Source organism: Bubalus kerabau, chromosome 19 (genome assembly GCF_029407905.1).
Source record: "Bubalus kerabau isolate K-KA32 ecotype Philippines breed swamp buffalo chromosome 19, PCC_UOA_SB_1v2, whole genome shotgun sequence".
Lineage (NCBI taxonomy): Eukaryota > Metazoa > Chordata > Mammalia > Artiodactyla > Bovidae > Bubalus > Bubalus kerabau.
Window position 1 is genome coordinate 45,642,908 of NC_073642.1, and position 24,086 is coordinate 45,666,993.

The following is a 24,086-nucleotide window of genomic DNA, read 5'->3' on the forward strand; positions in this document are numbered from 1 at the left end:
TGATTAAATGCTACATGCAGTCACTAAAAATTTCACATTACTTAGTTTATTTAGTAGCAGGACAGAATGTTTATAATAATGTTAAAATATATATATACAAAATTATAAATGCTGGATCTTATTCTTTAAGCGCCACAATAAAGTTAGAAATAAATTAATCAAAGCAATAATGCTATCTCTAAATATTACCATTTAGATTACGAGTGGTTTTTTTTTTTTTTTCCCTTGTATTCTACACTTTCTGGAGTAAACACATATCAGACACTCCCTACTTCCATGCAAGGGCCTATCTGAAATAATTCAAGAAACACATGCAATTTAAATGAACATAATATATAACATGATCACCTAGGGTACTTGTGGTGGTTTAGTCACTAAGTCGTGTCCCACTCTTGCAACCTATGGGGTGTAGACCACTAGGCTCCTCTGTCCATGGGATTCTCCAGGTAAGAATACTGGAGTGGGTTGCCATGTCCTTCTCCAAGGGTACTTGTGAATATCCAGAAAACCAATGACAATGATGGACTTCAGAAGAAACCAGCTATAGAATTCTCTAAGAAATATCTACCACTGAAGATGATAATAAAAGATTTGCTGAAACAAAGATACTTTATTCTTCAAGGAAAATAAGAACACTACACTAATTCTTATTGCTCATACATTTTTTTGTATTTTTCTAACAATGTAGTTTACTTCTGAAAGTTTTATTTCCCTAAATATGGAAGTCTAAACAATGAAGAAAAGCAACGTTAGAATTGTACTTCGGAAGAGGCTCTGAGGTGTAAAGTCACTCATATATATTGAACCTTAAATCATTCATTAAATTTGCCAAGGAAAATGGAGATATCCCAATACCATTTATCAGTGCTCTACGCACAACTATAAATGTAAATGAAAGTGATAAAAGTATTTTTAAATTAACCATGAACTTAAATATATAAAGTGTTGAATACTATTTACTATTTGTGGAGAGTATAACTAATATACTTGGATATACCTTTTCTCTTTCTATTTTAAGCCTCTCTTTTTCTTCTTTCTTCTTCAGTCTCTCTTTTTCAACAATTTTCTTCAATTCTTCCTTCTTTTTTTCTTTATCCTCCTTTTCTTTTTTCTTTGCCTCTAGGGCATCTGCTTTTTCTCTTTTTAATTTAGCCTTTTCAAAAGCTGTGGAGAAGATCAGACTTAGAATTGTACACAGACAGAAAATAACACACTTTTTAAATGTAACAAAAGAACCTCAGAAATATTTTAAGGTTTAAATGAGATCAAGAGACACTCACAGAGGGAGTCAGCTGGTGATTAAAATGGGAAGAGCAAGTCCTCTCTGTTGAAGACAAACTACTGCCATAGGACAAACACAAACCTGCCTTTGAAAGCCTTGCTACTCAAAGTGTGTCCCTAAGACCAGCAGCAAGGTACCACCTTGTTGGAAATGCAGAATCTTTTCTCCCACCCAGGCCTACTAATTTAGAATCTTCATTTTAGTAAGATTCCCAAGTGATTCATGTATATAGTCACATTTGGGAAACAATGTTTTATAAGGCTGTAGGAATCAAACAAAAATGGCTAGAACTGCCAACTTGTGCTTAATCTAGCATTAGGTCAGTTTAACAGAGGATATGTTATACCTTGAAATGTTGTTTTAAGAGATAAACAGAGGTCTCATTTATCAAAGAAATTAATAGTTATCTGAGGGAAAAAACTAATCTTAAGAAAGACAAAACCAGAAATAAGCCATTTTAGAAACATCCCCTACCTAGGCACAGAGAAATACACTTTCCTGTAACTAAACAGTTTTTGGAGACAAAAAAAGGTATTAAGAGGGCTGACAACAAATGAAGGTGAAGGAACTGGAGACATTTATTAAGCCTCTTCTGTTTGCCAAAATCTTTGGTATATTCTTTACGTTAAAACTCACCCAGTGATTTCATTTCTTCTTGTTTTAAAAGTTTGTCTCTTTCTTTAGTAGTTTTGTTCCTATAGCTTGCAATAGTCTGTTTACTGGCAATGCTGTCCTCCTAAAAAAAATAAAAACAAAACACACACGTAAAAACCAAGAAAGTAAAGTTGTAACCACAACTTTTACAAACTGGTCTACTTTTTCCTTACACTTAAAAAACAAAAAAATGTAAAGCCCTCATCAATTATACTTTCTTTATACTAAGGTTTTATTCTAAAATATAATTGAAATTTTAATAACTCTAATCATAGTAACATAAAGAATATAAGTTAATTCTGTAGTTCTACAAATTAGTACAAAAACCTCCCAGAAAAAACAACCGGTAATACATAAGGGGAGCCTTAAAAATATGCATTAGAAAAACAAACAAAAATATTCCAGGGTACTTAAACTAGCTGGTGTAGACATCAAGTAAGAAAGAGGCAGAGTAAACACACGTCAGAGACATTTTTGTAGTCCATCCTGCTTTACATTTTAGTAACTGCTTACATTTCAGTACGAAACCCCTGTGGCATGAGACTCATGTCTAACTCACACCTGAAACTTCTACAAGCCTCACTGCTAAGCAGTTGTCAAAATACAGTACACCCTGTTCTTGTGTAGGAGTGTTCCTTCCTACAGGGTCTAGGGGTGAAGTGAGCCAAACCCTACTCTTAATTTTGGTTAGTTTTATTAAGAACTACTGTGTACTTTTTATCTATTCTCTATTTACCTGACTAACAGATATTCGTTTGGGAGGTCTCCCTCTTCTTCTGTTAGCTGGACTGAAGATAAATGTGGGTGGATCATCAGGGAAGAAGTAAGAAAAATCTTGTTCTGCTATTTTATATGTTGAAAGAGATGATGCCTTCATTAAAAAAAAAAAAAAGACAACAACACAGGGTACAATAATAACACATTAGTAAATTATATATAGATAAGCTTTAACATGTCATATGATTACTGTTAAAAACCAGGTCAAAAGCATTAGAATTTTATGTGTATTGTGTAGTAACATACATTTTATTTCTTGATGCTTTTAAAAATTACATAATTAATCAGCTTTACTAGGAAGAAATCCACAATTCAAAGGATTCCTTCACCATAAAATATTCAAGAATGCTTCAACAGTTTCCTGAATTCTAAAACTATCTCAAAATTTCACTTATACAATAATCTTTTTTGTTTGCTTTTGACTAATTTTGTATGAGGCTTTCTAGTAAATAAATAATCCATATATTAAATATTAAAAAATCCACTATATTAAATCAATAAATTTTTCTTAGCCTAACTGCTGAACATTTAGACATCCCCCTCCAGTTTGAAATGATAACTTAAATACTTTATGTATCAAATTTTAAAGCTGGTCTGGATAAAAGCGGAAATATTGATAAATTTCTATAAAGTTTCAACTCAAAATTTAAGTTCATAGAAGTCAACCTCATTTTTACTGTAAGTTGTGTGGTTCCTGGATATCTGCTAAAATCAAGAGTTTCTTTCCTTCTACTTTCATCCATGTCCAACTCTAAACTTCTTATTTTCGATTAGCAATTCTGAAGATAAGTTTTGGTCTAACAGCAAAGATTATCTTCTTTCTTCCTCTCCAAAAAAAATGCTACTTACAGAAATACAGAAAATGTGATGATATAAAATTTTAAGTTATTAATAAAATAGGATTGCTTCTACTGGGAATTCAATTTACTGTAATAATATTTTTACTTTTGGTAGAACATAGCTTTTAATACCTAACACAGTAAATGAATAATTCATTAAGATTTCACATTAAATTCCATTAAGATGGCTGTCTACTGTCTCACTTAAATAACCTGTGATATTCCACATGCAGTGTGGGAGACTGGGTTCCATCCCTAGGTTGGGAAGATCCCCCGGAGAAGGGAATGGCTACCCACTCCAATATTCTGGCCTGGAGAATTCCATGGACTGTATAGTCCATGTGGTTGCAAAGAGTCAGATATGACTCAGCAACTTTCACTTCATAGAGAACAGTACTTTAAGTATGAGTGGATGGCTTCTTCTGAAACACATACCCAAAAAGGATCAAATAGGCTTTAATATATTAACTGCCAAGGTATCCTTATTCACACACACAATACATACAATAAAAAAAAAATCCCACATCTTTGTGTTCTTGCAGGTATTCCTAACAACAGTCTACATTCACCATACTGGGTATCAAACTTGGTTGTTTTAAGGGGGGGGGTGTGTGTGTGTACAAGTATACTAGAATAGCCACTAACCATCTTTCATTATACTCATATGAGAAAAATATTCACTATAACCATAATTTTTATTTATTTATTAAAGTTGAACTTTTCAAACTTATTGACTTTATTTTCCTGGGTGAAAACTTATGTCTGTCACCATTTTTTCCTTATTTGGGCTATTTTTGTTCACTGATGTGGAAGAAATCTTATAAAATTAGGTGAACTGGCCAATTGGCTATTTATGATACACATAAGCAGCTTTATTCATTGACTGTCTATCAAATGTCAGGTACTGTTCTAGCCATTTATCACAAGTGTCTAAATCATCAACTTTTTTAAGCATCATTTTACATGACTACCTGTTCAATACTATAGACGGAAGAATGCTTAAATCATGTTCTCTTATCAAGACAAATACTTTAAAAATTCTTTCAGATGATTTTACCTTACATGTTTTCAAGTTTTATACTTCATCCACTGTAAATTTTGATCATGTCTATTTTTCTAATGGAGTGCTCATATTTTATAATTGATTTGAGCTCCTCAATGTATTCACTGGAAGTATCTTTCCTCTAGCACTTGCCCTTCAAATCTGTTTATGACATTTTTAATCCTACATAAGTTCATATTGTCAAATCAATCTCATCTTTGGTATTTCTTTTATATTGCTCCACCTAAGTACTTTAGCATAAATAACATTAAGATTTATTTTATGTCCTTTTTATTTTTTGAGTTAGACCCAACATTTTTCCAAATAGAGCCAACTATTTTCCAAGTAGACCCAACTATTTTCCAAGTAGACCCAACTATTTTCCAAGTAGTTAACCAAGTGTCCCAGTTCTATTTATCTTTGTCTCTAGAGATGTGAAATACTACTCTTCACATAAACCAAATACCCTTTTCCTTCATATCTTTTCTTTTGATGTAATATATACATATGATGAAATACACAAATCTTAGGCATACAGTAGCTGACTTTTGATACACGCATACAATTCTCTAATCCATCCTATTGTTTTACTTAATGTCTCTCTCCCAATATAAGTATTTCTCATTTTAAAAAATTAGTTTTAGTTTTATCATTTAACTTTTTACTGGAGTGTACAATATGAGGTTCCTAAACTTGATTTTTTTCCCTCTAAATAGTTATTAATGAAATATAATCTATCTGCTTAGTATTGGTCTCTGAGATTCTTTTTATTATATGTATTATCTTCTTACCTAGTAGGATCTATTTTAGCATTGTTCTTTGAATCTGTTTTTCTGAGCCAGCATTACACTATTAGAAAACTCTAGTTGCCCTATCCATTCACCTTTTTTTTTTGGCCGTGTAGCTTGTGGGATCTTAGTTCCCTGACCAGGGATCGAACCTGAGCTCCCTGTAGTGGAAATGCAGAGTTCTAACCACTGTACTGCCAGGGAGTTTCCCCCATAGTCTTCCATTTACTCTCATCTATCGTGGTTGACCTTTTTATATAAAGAGAACGGTAGAAGTAACTGAGGCCTCTAGCATTTCTAGCAATTGCATAAAAACAGTATTTAATCCAAAGAATACAAAGAAAATTACTAAAAACTGGCTCCAGGTAAAGAGAACTATTTTCAAGCAACTTGGGAGTAACATTTCTGCAATGTTACAACCTTATAACACTACTCGTTTTTATCTTTCTTCCTTCTTTTCAACAAATAATATCACCGTTCTAACTACCTTAATTTTAATGACTCCATCTTGTGGTTCACAGTGTTGCTTCAGAAAAAGCTTTAGTTTATCACGAGAAAATAGGTGTTTTCTCCGGCTATAAGAAAAAGGAGGAGAAAAAAGAAAGTGTTAATATCCAAGAATTCAATCTGAGCTCCATAATCTCTTTAGATCCATAATTCAGTTTCAAACCTAGGAAAAGAACATTTCATTTTCCAATAGTATTTATAAGTTACAAGAAACTTATTCACAAGTATTTACGTTACTACTTCATTAAACAAAAAAGATGGAGAGAATATATATATATTTATATGTAAAGAAGTATTTATGTAGAATGTTATAAGATCTACTTGAATGGATCTACCATAAAAGTCTATTACAAAAACAGTATATGCATTTGTTGCTTAGGAACCACTTAGAAATCAAATAAACCTCAAAGAAAATATACTACACAGAGTAAACCAAATTTTAACAAATTAGATGATCATCCCTATAAGTATTACCATTAAAATTCTTAACATAATCAAAATTCACAGACTACCATGTATCACATAGTGCTACATAAATCAACATTCAAATGGATATTGTGAACAGACGTGAACATGGGTTTTATCAAATTGTAAAATATTTTGTATTTAAACTTCATATGGCAGCCAGCAAATTCATGAGATTAAAATTAAAGAGTTAGAATGATTAAAGCTTTAAAAATACACTATTTTTCATTTTCCTTAGGCCCCAATTAAAAAACAGCAACCACAATAGTACCATCACCACAAACAGGAGACAAAAAAATAAACATACAAGTATTTCTAGAAAGGTTCTGGAAGGAAAGCAAATATTTCAATTGAATTTAACATATTCCTTTTAAGAAAAAGCTAAGTTAAGTTTCTATGAGTAAACAAACAATATAGGAGTTCTTAAGTAGTGGCCCTCCCCAAAATATGTATTTTTTCCTAAACTATAGGAAGGACTACATGAAAAAAAAGGTCTGAAAAAGGAGCCCAGCACCATACACTAGCTGAGAGTAATTTTCTTTTGACTGTTAACTAAATATACTAGTCCTCAAGAAATGTATTGTTCTACATGGCACCTATTAGCCGTATGTTTTTTTAAATAAATAAAATAAAAAGAAAAGCTTCAGTTCTGCACTATTACTAGCCACACTTCCACCATACTAGATAGTACACATATAACCTTTCTATTACTGAAGGAAGTCCTCCTTGTCAGAGCTACTCTATCATAGTAAGGCTACCTTAGAGGAGTATTACTATCTCTTTTATTATAGGAATAGTATTATCATTTGATGCTAACAAAGAGCTGCAAGTCAATTACATCTTCTATTATCAAGCATAACTTTCCCATCTTATAATCTCTGGTTTGCCAATTAAGAAGAAAATGAGTTAATAAGACTGTAACCAAGATCTAGCAGAATTATATTGAAAGTATAAGTCAAAAATTAAATAGAAAAGTGAAAAATATTAAATAGGGGGTTATGTTATATAAAAAACATATTTTGACCTAATTTTTAAGATTTCTTTCCTTCTACTAACCCTGGTGTTCTTCATTTCTTCCTTTTCTAGTTGCTTTAGGTGTGGAGTTAGATTATTTATTTGACTTTTTTCTTGTTTCTTGAGGTATGCCTGTATTGCTATGAACTTTCCCCTTAGGATTGCTTTTACAGTGTCCCACAGGTTTTGGGTTGTTGTGTTTTCATTTTCATTCGTTTCTACGCAAATTTTGATTTCTTTTTTGATTTCTTCTGTGATTTGTTGGTTATTTAGCAGCGTGTTGTTCAGCCTCCATATGTTGGAATTTTTAATAGCTTTTCTCCTGTAATTGAGATCTAATCTTACTGCATTGTGGTCAGAAAAGATGCTTGGAATGATTTCAATTTTTTTGAATTTACCAAGGCTAGATTTATGGCCCAGGATGTGATCTATCCTGGAGAAGGTTCCGTGTACGCTTGAGAAAAAGCTGAAATTCATTGTTTTGGGATGAAATGTCCTATAGATATCAATTAGGTCTAACTGGTCTATTGTATCGTTTAAAGTTTGTGTTTCCTTGTTAATTTTCTGTTTAGTTGATCTATCCATAGGTGTGAGTGGGGTATTAAAGTCTCCCACTACTATTGTGTTATTGTTAATTTCTCCTTTCATACTTGTTAGCATTTGTCTTACATATTGCGGTGCTCCTATGTTGGGTGCATATATATTTATAATTATTATATCTTCTTCTTGGATTGATCCTTTGATCATTATGTAGTGACTGTCTTTGTCTCTTTCACAGCCTTTGTTTTAAAGTCTATTTTATCTGATATGAGTATTACTACTCCTGCTTTCTTTTGGTCCCTATTTGCATGGAAAATCTTTTTCCAGCCCTTCACTTTCAGTCTATATGTGTCCCCTGTTTTGAGGTGGGTCTCTTGTAGACAACATATGTAGGGGTCTTGTTTTTGTATCCATTCAGCCAGTCTTTGTCTTTTGGTTGGGGCATTCAGCCTATTTACGTTTAAGGTAATTATTTATAAGTATGATCCCGTTGCCATTAAGCTAACACCTATCCTACTCAAACTGTTCCAGAAAATTGCAGAGGAAGGTAAACTTCCAAACTCATTCTATGAGGCCACCATCACCCTAATACCAAAACCTGACAAAGATGCCACAAAAAAAGAAAACTACAGGCCAATATCACTGATGAACATAGATGCAAAAATCCTTAACAAAATTCTAGCAATCAGAATCCAACAACACATTAAAAAGATCATACACCATGACCAAGTGGGCTTTATCCCAGGGACGCGAGGATTCTTCAATATCTGCAAATCAATCAATGTAATACACCACATTAACAAATTGAACAATAAAAGCCATGTGATTATCTCAATAGATGCAGAGAAAGCCTTTGACAAAATTCAACATCCATTTATGATAAAAACTCTCCAGAAAGCAGGAATAGAAGGAACATACCTCAACATAATACAAGCTATATATGACAAACCCACAGCAAACATTATCCTCAATGGTGAAAAATTGAAAGCATTTCCTCTAAAGTCAGGAACAAGACAAGGGTGCCCACTTTCACCATTACTATTCAATATAGTTTTGGAAGTTTTGGCCACAGCAATCAGAGCAGAAAAAGAAATAAAAGGAATCCAAATTGGAAAAGAAGAAGTAAAACTCTCACTGTTCGCATATGACATGATCCTCTACATAGAAAACCCTAAAGACTCCACCAGAAAATTACTAGAACTAATCAATGACTATAGTAAAGTTGCAGGATATAAAATCCACACACAGAAATCCCTTGCATTCCTATACACTAATAATGAGAAAACAGAAAGAGAAATTAAGGAAACAATTCCATTCACCATTGCAACGGAAAGAATAAAATACTTAGGAATATATCTACCTAAAGAAACTAAAGACCTATATATAGAAAACTATAAAACACTGGTGAAAGAAATCAAAGAGGACACTAATAGATGGAGAAATATACCATGTTCATGGATTGGAAGAATCAATATAGTGAAAATGAGTATACTACCCAAAGCAATTTATAGATTCAATGCAATCCCTATCGAGCTACCAACGGTATTCTTCACAGAGCTGGAACAAATAATTCCACAATTTGTATGGAAATACAAAAAACCTCTAATAGCCAAAGCTATCTTGAGAAGGAAGAATGGAACTGGAGGAATCAACCTGCCTGACTTCAGGCTCTACTACAAAGCCACAGTCATCCAGACAGTATGGTACTGGCACAAAGACAGAAATATAGATCAATGGAACAAAATAGAAAGCCCAGAGATAAATCCACGCACATATGGACCCCTTATCTTTGACAAAGGAGGCAAGAATATACAATGGACAATCTCTTTAACAAGTGGTGTTGGGAAAACTGGTCAACCACTTGTAAAAGAATGAAAGTAGAGCACTTTCTAACACCATACACAAAAATAAACTCAAAATGGATTAAAGATCTAAATGTAAGACCAGAAACTATAAAACTCCTAGAGGAAAACATAGGCAAAACACTCTCTGACATACATCACAGCAGGATCCTCTATGACCCACCTCCCAGAATATTGGAAATAAAAGCAAAAATAAACAAATGGGACCTAATTAAACTTAAAAGCTTCTGCACATCAAAGGAAACTATAAGCAAGGTGAAAAGACAGCCTTCAGAATGGGAGAAAATAATAGCAAATGAAGCAACTGATAAACAACTAATCTCAAAAATATACAAGCAACTCCTGCAGCTCAACTCCAGAAAAATAAATGACCCAATCAAAAAATGGGCCAAAGAACTAAATAGACATTTCTCCAAAAAAGACATACAGATGGCTAACAAACACATGAAAAGATGCTCAACATCACTCATTATCAGAGAAATGCAAATCAAAACCACTATGAGGTACCATTTCACGCCAGTCAGAATGGCTGTGATCCAAAAGTCTACAAGCAATAAATGCTGGAGAGGGTGTGGAGAAAAGGGAACCCTCTTACACTGTTGGTGGGAATGCAAACTAGTACAGCCACTATGGAGAACAGTGTGGAGATTCCTTAAAAAACTGGAAATAGAACTGCCTTATGACCCAGCAATCCCACTGCTGGGCATACACACTAAGGAAACCAGAAGGGAAAGAGACACATGTACCCCAATATTCATCGCAGCACTGTTTATAATAGCCAGGACATGGAAGCAACCTAGATGTCCATCAGCAGATGAATGGATAAGAAAGCTGTGGTACATATACACAATGGAATATTACTCAGCCATTAAAAAGAATACATTTGAGTCAGTTCTAATGAGGTGGATGAAACTGGAGCCTATTATACAGAGTGAAGTAAGCCAGAAAGAAAAACACCAATACAGTATACTAACGCATATATATGGAATTTAAAAAGATGGTAACAATAACCCTGTATACGAGATAGCAAAACAGACACTGATGTATAGAACAGTCTTTTGGACTCTGTGGGAGAAGGAGAGGGTGGGATGATTTGGGAGAATGGCATTGAAATATGTATAATATCATACATGAAACGAGTCGCCAGTCCAGGTTCAATGCACGATACTGGATGCTTGGGGCTGGTGCACTGGGATGACCCAGAGAGATGGTATGGGGAGGGAGGAGGGTTCAGGATGGGGAACACATGTATACCTGTGGCAGATTCATTTTGATATATGGCAAAACCAATACAATATTGTAAAGTTAAATAAAATAAAAAAAAAGAAAACATGAGAAAATTAAAAAAAAAACATATTTTGAGCTAAAAGCAAAAAAAGGAAAAAACTCAGTAATGAATTAGGAAAACACTGGTCATCTCAACTATACTATTCATTAGCCCATAAACTGAACAATATAATTATTCTACTTTAAACCAGCATAGAGAAGATACAGAATTTTACCTGATTTGTGTTGCCTTAACAATAGCACACTCATACAATTCTTTTTTAGTGGGTTGCACCTTGTACTTGAATAATAAGGGATCGATTGCATCTTTTTTCTTTCTAAAAAAAGCAAAGATATGAATAAGTTAATAATTTGTTTGGAAACAAGATATTTTAAATGAAGTCTAGTTTTGAAAAACATACTATAACAGAATTTAATGCATTTAACTTTTCATTATGATTTTATGTTACTGATATGCCTCACTATTTTATTAGCCAAAATAGTACAAAGCGCTATTTTGTTAGATAGGTACCTTAATTGCTCATTCAATAAGTTTTCCTGAGTGAAGATATTAACTACAGATAAATAAGCAGAATACCCAGTTTAGGTTAGATAAATTTATAAACAGACAAATAGCTCTCGATTTACTTCTTCTTGGATTTACTTTCTTCTTCATAGCTATGTAATCCAAGAGCAAAAGTGGGGATAATATAGTTTACCTTGTTTCAAGAACTAGCAAAAAGCCTACACATTTAATTCCCACCCCCACCAATTTCTCATTTTTCCTGCCCTTTGAGGGTACATTCATTCATTCATCCATCCATCTATCCATTCACTAAATAGTTAAGAGCCTACCATGTGCCATATACTAATAAAGATTAAGGATTCAGTGGTGAGCAAAATAGAAATACAGTAAGGAGACAAAATACACAACAGGGTAGGTGGTTAACTGCTATGAAGGGAATAGAGTACATAGAGTGAAAGGTTCCTATTTCATATAGAGTGATGGTCCCCAATAAATTGACCAGGTAGGCCTTCCAAAAAGTTGACATGTAAGCAGAGATCTGAAAAAAATGAGTGAGCAACTCATGAGAAAAACCTTGGGGATATGAGTTTTTAAAGTAAGAGAGAAAGAGTGTGTAAAGGTCCTGACAGAGAAGCATGCATGGCTTGCACAAGAAGCAGAATAAATAGGGAGAAAAAAAAGAAGGTCCAGTCAGAGAGGTAAAAGCAGGGACAGATGATGGGGTCACCATGAAGGGCTTTAATTTTACTCTGAATAAAGACACCAGAGGATTCTGAATACTGGAGTGATGATGATTTAACTTAATACTTCTGAAGGATCATCTTGGCTGTGAACACACAGATAGAGTGAAAACAGGGATATCAGTTAGAAAACTGCAATGCAATAGACTAAGTGGGAAAAATGTTGGCAGGACAGAATAAGACGGTAGTAGAGAGAAATGGGGTTGCTTTCACTTTTCACTTTCCTGCATTGGAGGAGGAAATGGCAACCCACTTCAGTGTTCTTGCCTGGAGAATCCCAGGGACGGGGGAGCCTGGTGGGCTGCCGTCTATGGGGTTGCACAGAGTTGGACAAGACTGAAGCAACTTAGCAGAAGCAGCAGCAGCAGAGAGAAATGGTTAGATTCTAGAAAAGCTGCCTCTAGAATGCCAGTGTAAATGTAAAGGGGATATAAGTGGAGGTTATAGAGAAAAAAATGATATGAAAGGACGATAAAGAGAAGCACTGGGCAAAGAAAGTAAGATACAAAGTGATACAAATACAGTACACACACTGCAGAGTCAATCTATCTGGATTTATATAACTTTCTCTGAGAACACTCAGCTGACCAAAACTGTCAACTGACTGAATTTCAGAGTTAGTTTCTTTACTACCTGCACTATAAAGTGAAACATAAAGCTCAGAAAGTTACAGTTTCTTTACTGCTGCTGCTGCTGCTAAGTTGCTTAAGTTATGTCGGACTCTGCGCGACCCCATAGACGGCAGCCCACCAGGCTTCCCCGTCCCTGGGATTCTCCAGGCAAGAACACTGGAGTGGGTTGCCATTTCCTTCTCCAATGCATGAAAGTGAAAAATGAAAGGGAAGTCGCTCAGTCGTGTCTGACCCTCAGCGACTCCATGGATTCCAGCCTTCCCGGCTCCTCCATCCATGGGATTTTCCAGGCAAGAGTGCTGGAGCAGGGTGCCATTGCCTTCTCCGAGTTTCTTTACTATATACACCATAAAGTGAAAAATAAAGTACAGAATGAATTTTTCCAAGTAAACAAAAGTGGAATGTATAAGTGTTAAGTAAATGAAGTGAGCTTCACTTGCTCTTCAATAGCTGACTAGAATTAACTAGGTAAATTTCAATTTTGCAAACTCTAACATGTGTTGTTGAACCACATGGTCTAGATGCACAGTATATACGTGTATGGCTAGAAAGAAGAAAAAGTTACTTCACTGAGTTATCAGTACCCAATCTGACATACATACATACATAACATATATTTTTGTTTATTTATTTAAGTTGTGTGTGGCTTGTGGGAACTTAGTTCCCCAACCAGGGACTGAACCTGGGCCCCTGGCAGTATGTGGACAGCCAAAGAATTCGTACATTTTAAAAGTTGATAAAAATCGCTTACCCATTTTGAAAAGAACTGTTTTGTGTTTCTGAATCATCACTATCACTAATGACAATAGTTTCTCCATCTACACTGCTGACATGTCCATTAGCAAAACCATTCTGGTGTGACGGAGGAAGGACTTCCAAAATCCTACACTGTAATCTGAAAGAAAACGGGACATTTAAAAATATAAGTCATTTGATATTTTATAATCAAACATTTCAGAGCAATCTATTTTGAACAAGTAAAAAGCAATTTTGCAGAAACTATGGCTGATTAATATAACCAATTTAGTACAAAAGAAAACCGTCAATTTAAGAAACAGCCAATTTAAGTAAAGGTTAGCTATAATTAAAACAATACACACTTATTTTAAAAGTCAGTTTATCAAGATTCCTAGCAATTTATCACTAAAGTTTAGAAAATTAATTATTGCATAATATCTCATTATACAGATTGGTATTATGAGAGTTTTTTTTTTTAAGCATTCAATATTTTAAATTCTGAAATTCTCCTGCTCATAACCTTTCTCATAGTAACATTTTGGCTTCCCTTACCTCTGCCTGCTGTATCTGGATTTTATGGGCTGCAATTTCAGACTCACTCACCACAACTGAGATATTCCTCAATCTCATTTTTACCAATTTTCAATTGATAAGTAATTTAAACTTGGTAAGCCCTACAATTGAACATTATTCAGCAAAAAATAGGAATGAAATACTGATGCGTGCTATAGTATGGATGAACCCTTAAAACATTACGGTAAATTAAGGAAACAAGACTGAAAAGGTCATATAATATATGATCCCATTTATATGAAACATTCAGAACAGGGAAAGTAGATGAGTGGTTGCAAGGAACCTGAAGGTAAAGGGGAATAAGGGAGAAGGTGAAAGAGCAGCGTAATCGGCAGTGACTGCTAATGAGTATGGGCTTCTTTTGCGAAGAGTTTAAAATGTTCTAAAATTAGTTTGTAGTGATGGTTGTACAATTCTATGAATATACTAAAAGCCACTGAACTATATACTTTAAATGGGTGACTTTTATGGTATGTGAAATATATCTTAAGTTGCTAAAAAACAAAAGTCACAAGTAATAGCAAGGTATAGGTGGTACAGAGAGTCAAGAATCTGCCTACAGTGCAGGAGACCTGGGTTTGATTCTTGGGTTGGGAAGATCTCCTGGAGAAGGAAATGGCAATCCACTCCAGTATTCTTGTCTGGAAAATCCCATGGACAGAGGAGCCTGGCGGGCTACAGTCCATGGGGTCGCAGAGTCGAACATGACTGAGTGACTAACACACACTAACTAAAAAAAAGAGAGGGCATTTCTGGAATTTTATCTATGGCACCTCTACAAGTCTCAGGCAATCCAAGGTATTAACTAACTAAGAATCTATAAGGCATATATACACCTAAAAATGGGATAAACCCCTAGTCTCTGAGAAACAGCGGCTCAAAATTAGACAATCTACTCACTGTATCATTCATTTGGTTATCCCATACCATAAACAAGTTTTGATACATTATGGGCATTCTTAAAGCTGCCTGCCCACTCAGCCCTCCTCTTCCAGGAACTTCATTCCCTCCATACTTCACCTCTATTAATAGTAGAGCTGACATGCTTCCACAAGACCCTGGCCAGAGTCAGTTGCTACCCCGTGGGTACCTTTTTGCTGAGTCAATATATCTTTTACAAGATTTAAACATTTGCAATCAAGAAAGTAAAAATCAGCTCCTCTCCCATCATGGAATCTGTACAATGTAAAATTCCAGGGCTGCCAGCAGCCATGTTTCCTGCCATGTGCAACAGGTCATTGTGCAGTGAGAGAAGAGAGGAGAGACAGCAAGGGTTCTAGAGGCAATTCGTTCTCTTATTCCTGCTGCACCTAGCCCAATCTCAGGTTTACTTGTTTATAATCTTTCCTTTTTCCTATAAACTGATAATTTGGCATTTTGCCTACATTTTCAAAATAAAATGTTGTATTTATAGTCAAAACAGAAGCACACAATTCCAGAAAGACAAACAGTATATTTAGAGCTGATTCATTTTGGGAAGCTGATTGATTTTTACAAGATAACTGAACTTATTTTCATTAGTGTACATTTTAGCATATGCTTGCTTATATTCTCCTTTAGGAGAACATTAAGTATCCCAACAAAATCTAATATTGCTATTTGTTGTTGTTTCATCACTAAATCGTGTCCAACTCTTTTGCAACCCCATAGATTATACCCTACCAGGCTCTTCTGTCCATGAGATTTCCCAGGGAAGGATACTGGAGTGGGTTGGCAAAGGAAATCAAGACCATGGATTCTCTGCTAGGAATTTTGCTCTGTACACAAATAGAAAAAAACAACTGGTTTCACAGAACCCTGAGGTTTAAGAATCAATAAAATATAGACTATGTGGGTGAATACAAAATCCTTAAGCATTTCATCTCCCTCCCTCAATTCATTTCAAGCATCATATATGACTCCTTACTAATCTACTTCTAAAAAAGAACTGAGGAAAGACTCAAATTATTAAAACCAGAAGTAAAAGTTGGAAGAGATTATAAGAGAATACCATGCACTAACTATATGCTAACAAACTGGATAACCTAGATGAAATGGATAAGTTCTTAGAAACACACAAATTGACTTAAGAAGAAACAGAAAATCTAAATGGATCTATAACTATTACGAGGGCTGAATCAGTAATCAAAAGCGTCCCAACAAAGAAATGTACAGGACCAGATGGTTTCACTGGTAGGTTCTACCAAACTTTTAAAGAATTAATACCAATTCTTCTCAAAATCTTCCAAAAGACTGAAAAGGAGAGAACAGTTCTTAATTCGTTTCCTAAGGCCAGCATTACCCTCATGCACAAACCAGACAAAAGAACAAAAGAAACCTTAAAACTAAAAACAAAACGAAAACCAAACTAATTAAAAAATGGGCCAAGGATCTAAACAGACATTTCTCCAAAAAGGATACAAATAGTCAATAAGCGCATGAAAAAATGCTCAGAATCATTAGTCATAAAGGAAATGAAAAATCAAAACTGCAATGAGATACCATTTCATACTCATTAAGATGGCTATTATTAAAAAAAGAAAGTACTGAGAAGGATAGAGAAACTGGAACCCTTGTACACTACTGGTAGGAATGTAAACTGATGCAGCTGCTATGGAAAACAATATGAAAGTTCCTAAAAAAATTAGTGAATTATCCTTTGACCCAGAGATTCCCCTTCTATGTGTATGTATATATACACATATATATACATCTATGTGTATGTATATGTATACATATATATATATATATATACATACACACACCCCAAAGAACTGAAAATAGGAACTCAACAGATACTTGTACACCAATGTTCATAATGACATTATTCACAATAGCCAAAAGGTAGAAACAACTCAAGTATCTATCAACAAATGAATAGATTAAAAAATGCAGTATATACACATACAATGGAATAGTATTCAGCCATAAAAAGGGATAAACTTCTGATACATATTATAACACAGATGAACCTTGAAAACGTTATGCTCAGTGAAATAAGCCAAACACAAAAAACCAAATATTGTATGACTTCACTTATTTAAGTATCCAGGCAAATTTGCAGAGACTTAAAGTAGAATAAAGGTTACCAGGGGCAGAAAGGAGGGAGAAATGGGGAGTTATTGCTTAATGGGTACCGAGTTTCTGTTTGGGATGATGAAAAAGTTCTTGCAATAGTAGTGATGCTTACACAACACTGTGAATGTACTTAATGCCACTAAGCTATACACTTAGAAATTGTTACAACGGTGAAGTTTATGTTTATTTACCACAACTGAGAAAAAAAACTTTTTTTCTGTCCCAACAGTAAAGCTGAAGAAGGCCCAAAAACCAAGCCTACCAAGCAAATGGAAATGGTGTCAAAAGAACTGCAGGTCAACTTTCACCACTGGCTGATAGAAACAAAACAGTGTTTCTAAAGAGGAACGTCTACAGGAAATTATGTAGTCTGATGGTTAAAAGGTTCTGTAATTTAGTGACATGAACTGCACAAAAATAAGCAATAATCAAATGGAACCAACTCTGAAGGGCCTAGGTACGACATTCCAGGATTATACGGCTCAGAGTTACAGGAGGTGATAAAGGAGGCTTTTCATGAACCTGCAGCAAGCTTCTTCAGATTAGAAAAAGGGGTGGTTTTCATTTGGCAGAGTCCAGGTGCATGCCCCTAAGTGGCCGGAGTGGTGGCCACCAGAGAAGAAACAAATGCATCTATGCTGGGCACAGGGACATCGGTGTGGTGCCTAAATGGTCTGACAGCCCACTGAAGGGAACAGTCTGATTCCTGTAGGGCCCACAGAGCTACAATAATTTAAGAACTAAGTCATTTAAAACTGACAGAAAATTAACAGACAGAAATACAATTCCCTGGCAGAGAAATAAGGGAGAAGGAAATCAGCACAGCTTTATAGAGACATTGCTTCAGTTCAGTTCAGTTCAGTCGCTCAGTTGTGTCTGACTCTGCGACCCCATGAACTGCAGCAGGCCAGGCCTCCCTGTCCATCATCAACTCCTGGAGTTTACCCAAACTCATGTCCATTGAGTTGATGATGCCATCCAACCATCTCATCCTGTCATCCCCTTCTCCTCCTGCCCCCAATCCCTCCCAGCATCAGGGCCTTTTCAAATGAGTCTGCTCTTTGCATGAGGGAGCCAAAGTATTGGAGTTTCAGCTTCAACATCAGTCCTTCCAATGAACACCCAGGACTGATCTCTTTTAGGATGGACTGGTTAGATCTCCTTGCAGTCCAAGGGACTCTCAAGAGTCTTCTCCAATGACTCCTGGAGAAACCATAGCCTTGACTAGATGGATCTTTGTTGACAAAGTAATGTCTCTGCTTTTGAATATGCTATCTAGGTTGGTGGTAACTTTCCTTCCAAGGAGTAAGCGTCTTTTAATTTCATGGCTGCAGTCACCATCTGCAGTGATTTTGGAGCCTAAAAAAATAAAGTCTGACACTGTTCCCACCATTTCCCCATCTATTTGCCAAGACGTGATGTGACTGGATGCCATGATCTTAGTTTTCTGAATGTTGAGCTTTAAGCCAACTTTTTCCACTCTCCTCTTTCACTTTCATCAAGAGGCTCTTTAGTTCTTCTTTGCTTTCTGCCATAAGGGTGGTGTCATCTGCATATCTGAGCTTATTGATATTTCTCCTGGCAATCTTGATTCCAGCTTGTGCTTCTTCCAGCCCAGCATTTCTCATGATGTACTCTGCATACAAGTTAAATAAGCAGGGTGACAATATACAGCCTTGACGTACTCCTTTTCCTATTTGGAACCAGTCTGTTGTTCCATGTCTAGGTCTCACTTTTGCTTCCTAACCTGCATACAGGTTTCTCAAGAGGCAGGTGGGGTGGTCTGTATTCCCATCTCATTCAGAATTTTCCAGTTTACTGTGATCCACACAAGTCGAAGGCTTTGGCATAGTCAATAAAGCAGAAATAGATGTTTTTCTGGAACTCTCTTGCTTTTTGATGATCCAGCAGATGTTGGCAATTTGATCTCTGGTTCCTTTGCCTTTTCTAAAACCAGCTTGAACATCTAGAAGTTCACAGTTCATGTATAGCTGAAGCCTGGCTTGGAGAACCTTGAGCATTACTTTACTAGTATGTGAGATGAGTGCAATTGCGTGGTAGTTTGAGCATTCTTTGGCATTGCCTTTCTTTGGGAATGGGATGAAAACTGACCCTTTCCAGTCCTGTGGCCACTGCTGTGTTTTCCAACAGACATTGCTTATAATGTAGTAAATGTTTTATATATAAATTATACTAGTTACTATCAGTGCTACTATAACTTCGCACCACACCCAAACCATAGGTCAAGTTTTGCTAATCTAATCAAGGTTGGGCCTCTCATTGGTGCCTGTCTAAACTTCAGTTAACTGCAAGATGTCAAGTCAACATGTTCTAATAGATTTCCAAAGAGACTCTCTTTCAAATCCACTTGCTGTAATTTCTTAGTTCTAGGGAGTTCAAAAAAGATTGGGGTTTAAAAAAAGGTTAAAGGATCATGAATTAAGACCAAGCTAGTGGGTCTTGGCGAGTATGGCAACTCTAAAATTATGCTCCATTATTTGAGGACAGAGTAGAGAATGACAATCAAGAGACGGTCCTCATTATTACTAGAGCTCCTGTGTGCCAGATAAGTACCTAACTGACACAAAGTGCTCTCCTTGTATCAGCTCCTCACGGGACAGGTTTTTCAGAAGATGAAATTCAGAGTCAGAGAAGTTAAATCATTTGCTTATAGTCACACAACCAATAATGGTATATATGTGAAGCCCATATATTTTCTAATCTTCCATTCTATTACTGGAGGTAAGGGGAACACAACACTATACTGACACAAGAGTAGTTCAGAGCTTTAAGCCCAGGTAGTCAAGAGGCACTTTTGGAGCCTCTCCAAAACACATTTCAAACTTAAAACATGGTTCAGAATGAAAGCAAGTCTGTGGAACAGCAGCAAGCACAGGATGAGGATATAGCAGAAGTTAGTTATAAATTTCTAATAGTGACCACCTAAAATGCAAACAGTCTTCTATGAGAATATTCTGGAATGGTATATGTCTTTCCCCAAAAAAGTTGTTTTTGTTTTAATAGTCATTTAATAATAGTTATAGTTCAATTTGGGGCTTCCTATGTGGTACTAGTGGTAAAGAACATGTCTGCCAATGCAGGAGACGTAAGAAATGTGGATTCGAACCCTGGGTTGGGAAGATCCCCTGAAGGAGGGCATGGCAACCCACTCCAGTATTGTTGCCTGGAAAATCCCAAGGACAGAGGAACCTGGTGGGCCACAGAGTCGGACATGACGGAAGCAACTCTGCACACATGCATGCACATAGTTCAATTTATATCCCAAAATACAAATTAATTAATATAAAAGTAAATTCTAGAAGAAACATACATTTACAAGGCATTTGGGTAGAAGATAAATAATTAACAGCAAAAGAAAAGAAGACTAGAAACCTAGGGAGACCTGCTTGACATAAAAGATTGTCCTTCTCTGTTTGGGTCTCTAAAAACGGAAAATGCTGAACTGATGGCGTGCTTCACACCTGCTTACCTGTGCTACCTTTTATTTCCTCGAAATCCAGGTGCCAAGAACATTTATTTTAAAAATGTTATGCTTGAATAATTACTTCAAGTTTATAGGTAGAAACAGAGTAAAACCTGCTTAATTTGAAGTTTAGAGTTTAAAAAAACTAAAGGTTAAGTGATACCTCATTTTAAGTGGAGGAAACTAGACCACTCAACAAGTTTGCTACTTCAAACAAAAAGACTGTGAATTATGTTGATTACTTGTCAGTGGGGAAGAAGAGGTCAGGAAAGGTTGCTTTGTAATCTCTCACTTTTTAGACAAATTGATCAGAGTAGCTCAAAGAATGTTTCATCCTGAACTGCTCTGAGGCTCTTTGTGGACCTGACAACCACATCTTATTATTTCTCCAATTGGCATCTGACTTATTATAAGCCTAAATATCCTAAGACAACTAGAATCATTAGATTCTTACTAAAGACTAAATCTTTTATTAAAGGATACATATAGCGAATAAAAATCTCTAGAAAGAAGAATTCTAGATTTAAGATATGGGCTATATATCCTACATATCTCCAAAGTTTCAAACACTTGGATAGTATCAATATACTGTTTAAACTCTTTAGTATTCAAAATTATCATGTTAAAGCCACATGATTAAGTTTGGTTAATTTCAATTAAATTAATGAAAGTCTCACCAAAATACTTTATATAAAATTCCAACTAGTGTATTCAAGTTAATAGGTATTCAAGGTGTTTGTGGGCTCAGCTTTATGTTGACACCAAAAGAAACGATAACCTTGTGAGGAGGAAAGACCAACATATGCAGATCAGAAAAAACAAAACATCAAACATAATGAAAAGCCATGACAGACTCAGCAGCAAGTGACTTCTGTTTCAAAATGCTAGTAGTACTTTAGAGCACTTAACTTGGCCTCAGTGTGAAGGATGGCTAGGCAAGGAAGAGAAGCAGGCCTTCTTGCCTTTCCTCTATCTTACTGCCGTCCTGAGCAAAAGAACAATGCCACAACCGTGGGGTGAAAGAGCAGAACACGGGAAAAAGCCTGGGCTCCTGACAGCTTTGTGGATCTGCCCTTACACTACAACTTCTGCACTTGGTTCTGTGTGAGACAGAAATTCCTATTTTGTTAATAACACCAATATTTGTCCTATTATAGGCACATGAGTCAAATACCAGCTGATAAAGAAAAGTGATATGAGCGATCCATCAGGTATTCTATTTATTAAACAGTAATCAGTTTATAACTTGACATATGTTAAGTTTATTTTGAGTCAGAGTACTGTATTCTTCAATTCAGCCAAAAAAGCTGAGTTAAGATTTTCAAACTTGAAAGTTACCTTGTCATGGGCAATACAGATTTTTCAAGTCAGATTTGTTCCAGAAAACAAAGTCTGAAGTAGGAAAGTAAGTTTAACAACCTCTGATTTGTGGGTGTGGCATAAAAGAGCAATATGAGGGATCCTTATAGAGACAGAAATATTCTGTACCGTGACTGTAGTAATGTCAATATCCTGGTTGTGATACTGCACCAGTGGGGGAAATTGTGTATTATTCTGTATTATTTTACAACATCATGTGATTCGACAGTTATCTCAAAATAGAAAGTTCAGTTTAAAAATGCTAATGATAAACATTAGGAAAATATTAAAAGCATTCATTTCACATCATGGGGGAAAAATCAGTAAAAGATGGAAGTAATATATATGTATCACTAAAAAGCTACAATAAAGAATGACGCTGTCGTTTTGGCAGGACGGCCATACAGTTCAATAGAAGGGAGTTCAGAGATAGACCCAAAGTTCTATTTACATTCATATTCTGAAGGGGCAAAATTATGAGGACAGAAAACAGATCGCTGGCTGCCTGAGTCTAGAAGATGGAGGTAAAGGGTGACTACACAGAGGCACAAATGCCACTGCAGGGGGCAGGGGTTCGATCCATGGCCTGGGGAACTAAGATCGTGCCGTCAGTAACAAGAGGCACAAAGAAATACTATAAATGTTTTATACACAACTATGCATCAAAAGTCAGAACTATACACTAAAACGGAGAAGGCAATGGCACCCCACTCCAGTACTCTTGCCTGGAAAATCCATGGACGGAGGAGCCTGGTAGGCTGCAGTCCATGGGGTCGCTAAGAGCTGGACACGACCGAGCGACTTCACTTTCACTTTTCACTTTCATGCATTGGAGAAGGAAATGGCAACCCACTCCAGTGTTCTTGCCTGGAGAATCCCAGGGACAGAGGAGCCTAATGGGCTGCTGTCTATGGGGTCGCACAGAGTCGGACACGATTGAAGCGACTTAGCATCAGCATACGCTAAAAAGGATAAATTTTATCAGAAGAAAGTAATGTACCTTGAAAGTGAAAGTCTCTCAGACCTGTCTGACTCTTTGCGACCCCGTGGACTATACAGTTCATGGAATTCTCCAGGCCTAAATACTGGAGTGGGTGGCCTTTTCCTTCTCCAAGGGATCTTCCCAAGCCAGGGATCGAACCCAGGTCTCCCGCACAGCAGGTGGATTCTTTACCAGCTGAGCCACAAGGGAAGCCCAATGTACCTTAATCAAAATTAATTAGTTTACTACTTAGGATAAAGCCCTATCTGAATGTAACTTATTCATTTTATTCTTTAACATAAAAGAAAAATATTTATTGCTTTTCTTAAAACAATATATATGAAAATGGGTAATTGAAGTAGGTCTATTTGTTAGATCTCACGGAAGTATATAGATGGGTCCTACTAAGAAGATAGCCAGAGAGTCCTTTGTAATGCAAAAAGGGAGTAACAAATCCTTTTCTAGAATTTGTTTCCATTTCAACATCACAAAAATTCATCTTAAAATCCCTATTTTTCATAGAAAGAAGTTCAAGATAGCCAAATCAAACAAAATCAGATGACTTCTATACATATAAAATACAGGGCATAAAAAACTATAAGAATTTGCAAAGAGATTTTTATATAACAAATTAAGATGACAAATTATACTTTTACTCCCTGCATTCTGAGATTCTTTGAGCTAGAAGCTCAAACAAAATAATCTGAATATTTTTTGTTATCCTTATGGTCAATAAGCATATTTAATATGATAACAATGAAATCAACATGCTGAATCACTTGCTAAGAAGAAAAATACAAATACATCTTTATAAAGATAAAAGGTAAACATCAGCCCATCTAGTGTTAATCACAGGAAATTATTAATGAAGCACTAAATTAATTTGGCATTACAGTACCTTTTATTTGGAATGCAAAGTCAAGCGGGCCTTAGGAAGGAAGCGTCACTACCAACAAAGC

General features: G+C 35.7%; 1 protein-coding gene across 2 annotated transcripts in view; it reads right to left on the bottom strand.

Annotated features, from left to right (window-relative positions):
• BAZ1A (bromodomain adjacent to zinc finger domain 1A) overlaps window positions 1-24,086 on the bottom strand; it is an 86,477-nt gene that overhangs the window by 35,416 nt on the left and 26,975 nt on the right. For both annotated transcript variants that reach the window (XM_055556648.1, XM_055556649.1), the window contains exons 3-8: window positions 13,686-13,829; window positions 11,273-11,374; window positions 5,870-5,957; window positions 2,673-2,807; window positions 1,919-2,018; window positions 998-1,164 (exon numbers count right to left, since the gene is read on the bottom strand). In XM_055556648.1, coding sequence (XP_055412623.1) covers window positions 998-1,164; window positions 1,919-2,018; window positions 2,673-2,807; window positions 5,870-5,957; window positions 11,273-11,374; window positions 13,686-13,829 — 736 coding nt within the window. The remainder of the gene's footprint in view (window positions 1-997; window positions 1,165-1,918; window positions 2,019-2,672; window positions 2,808-5,869; window positions 5,958-11,272; window positions 11,375-13,685; window positions 13,830-24,086) is intronic.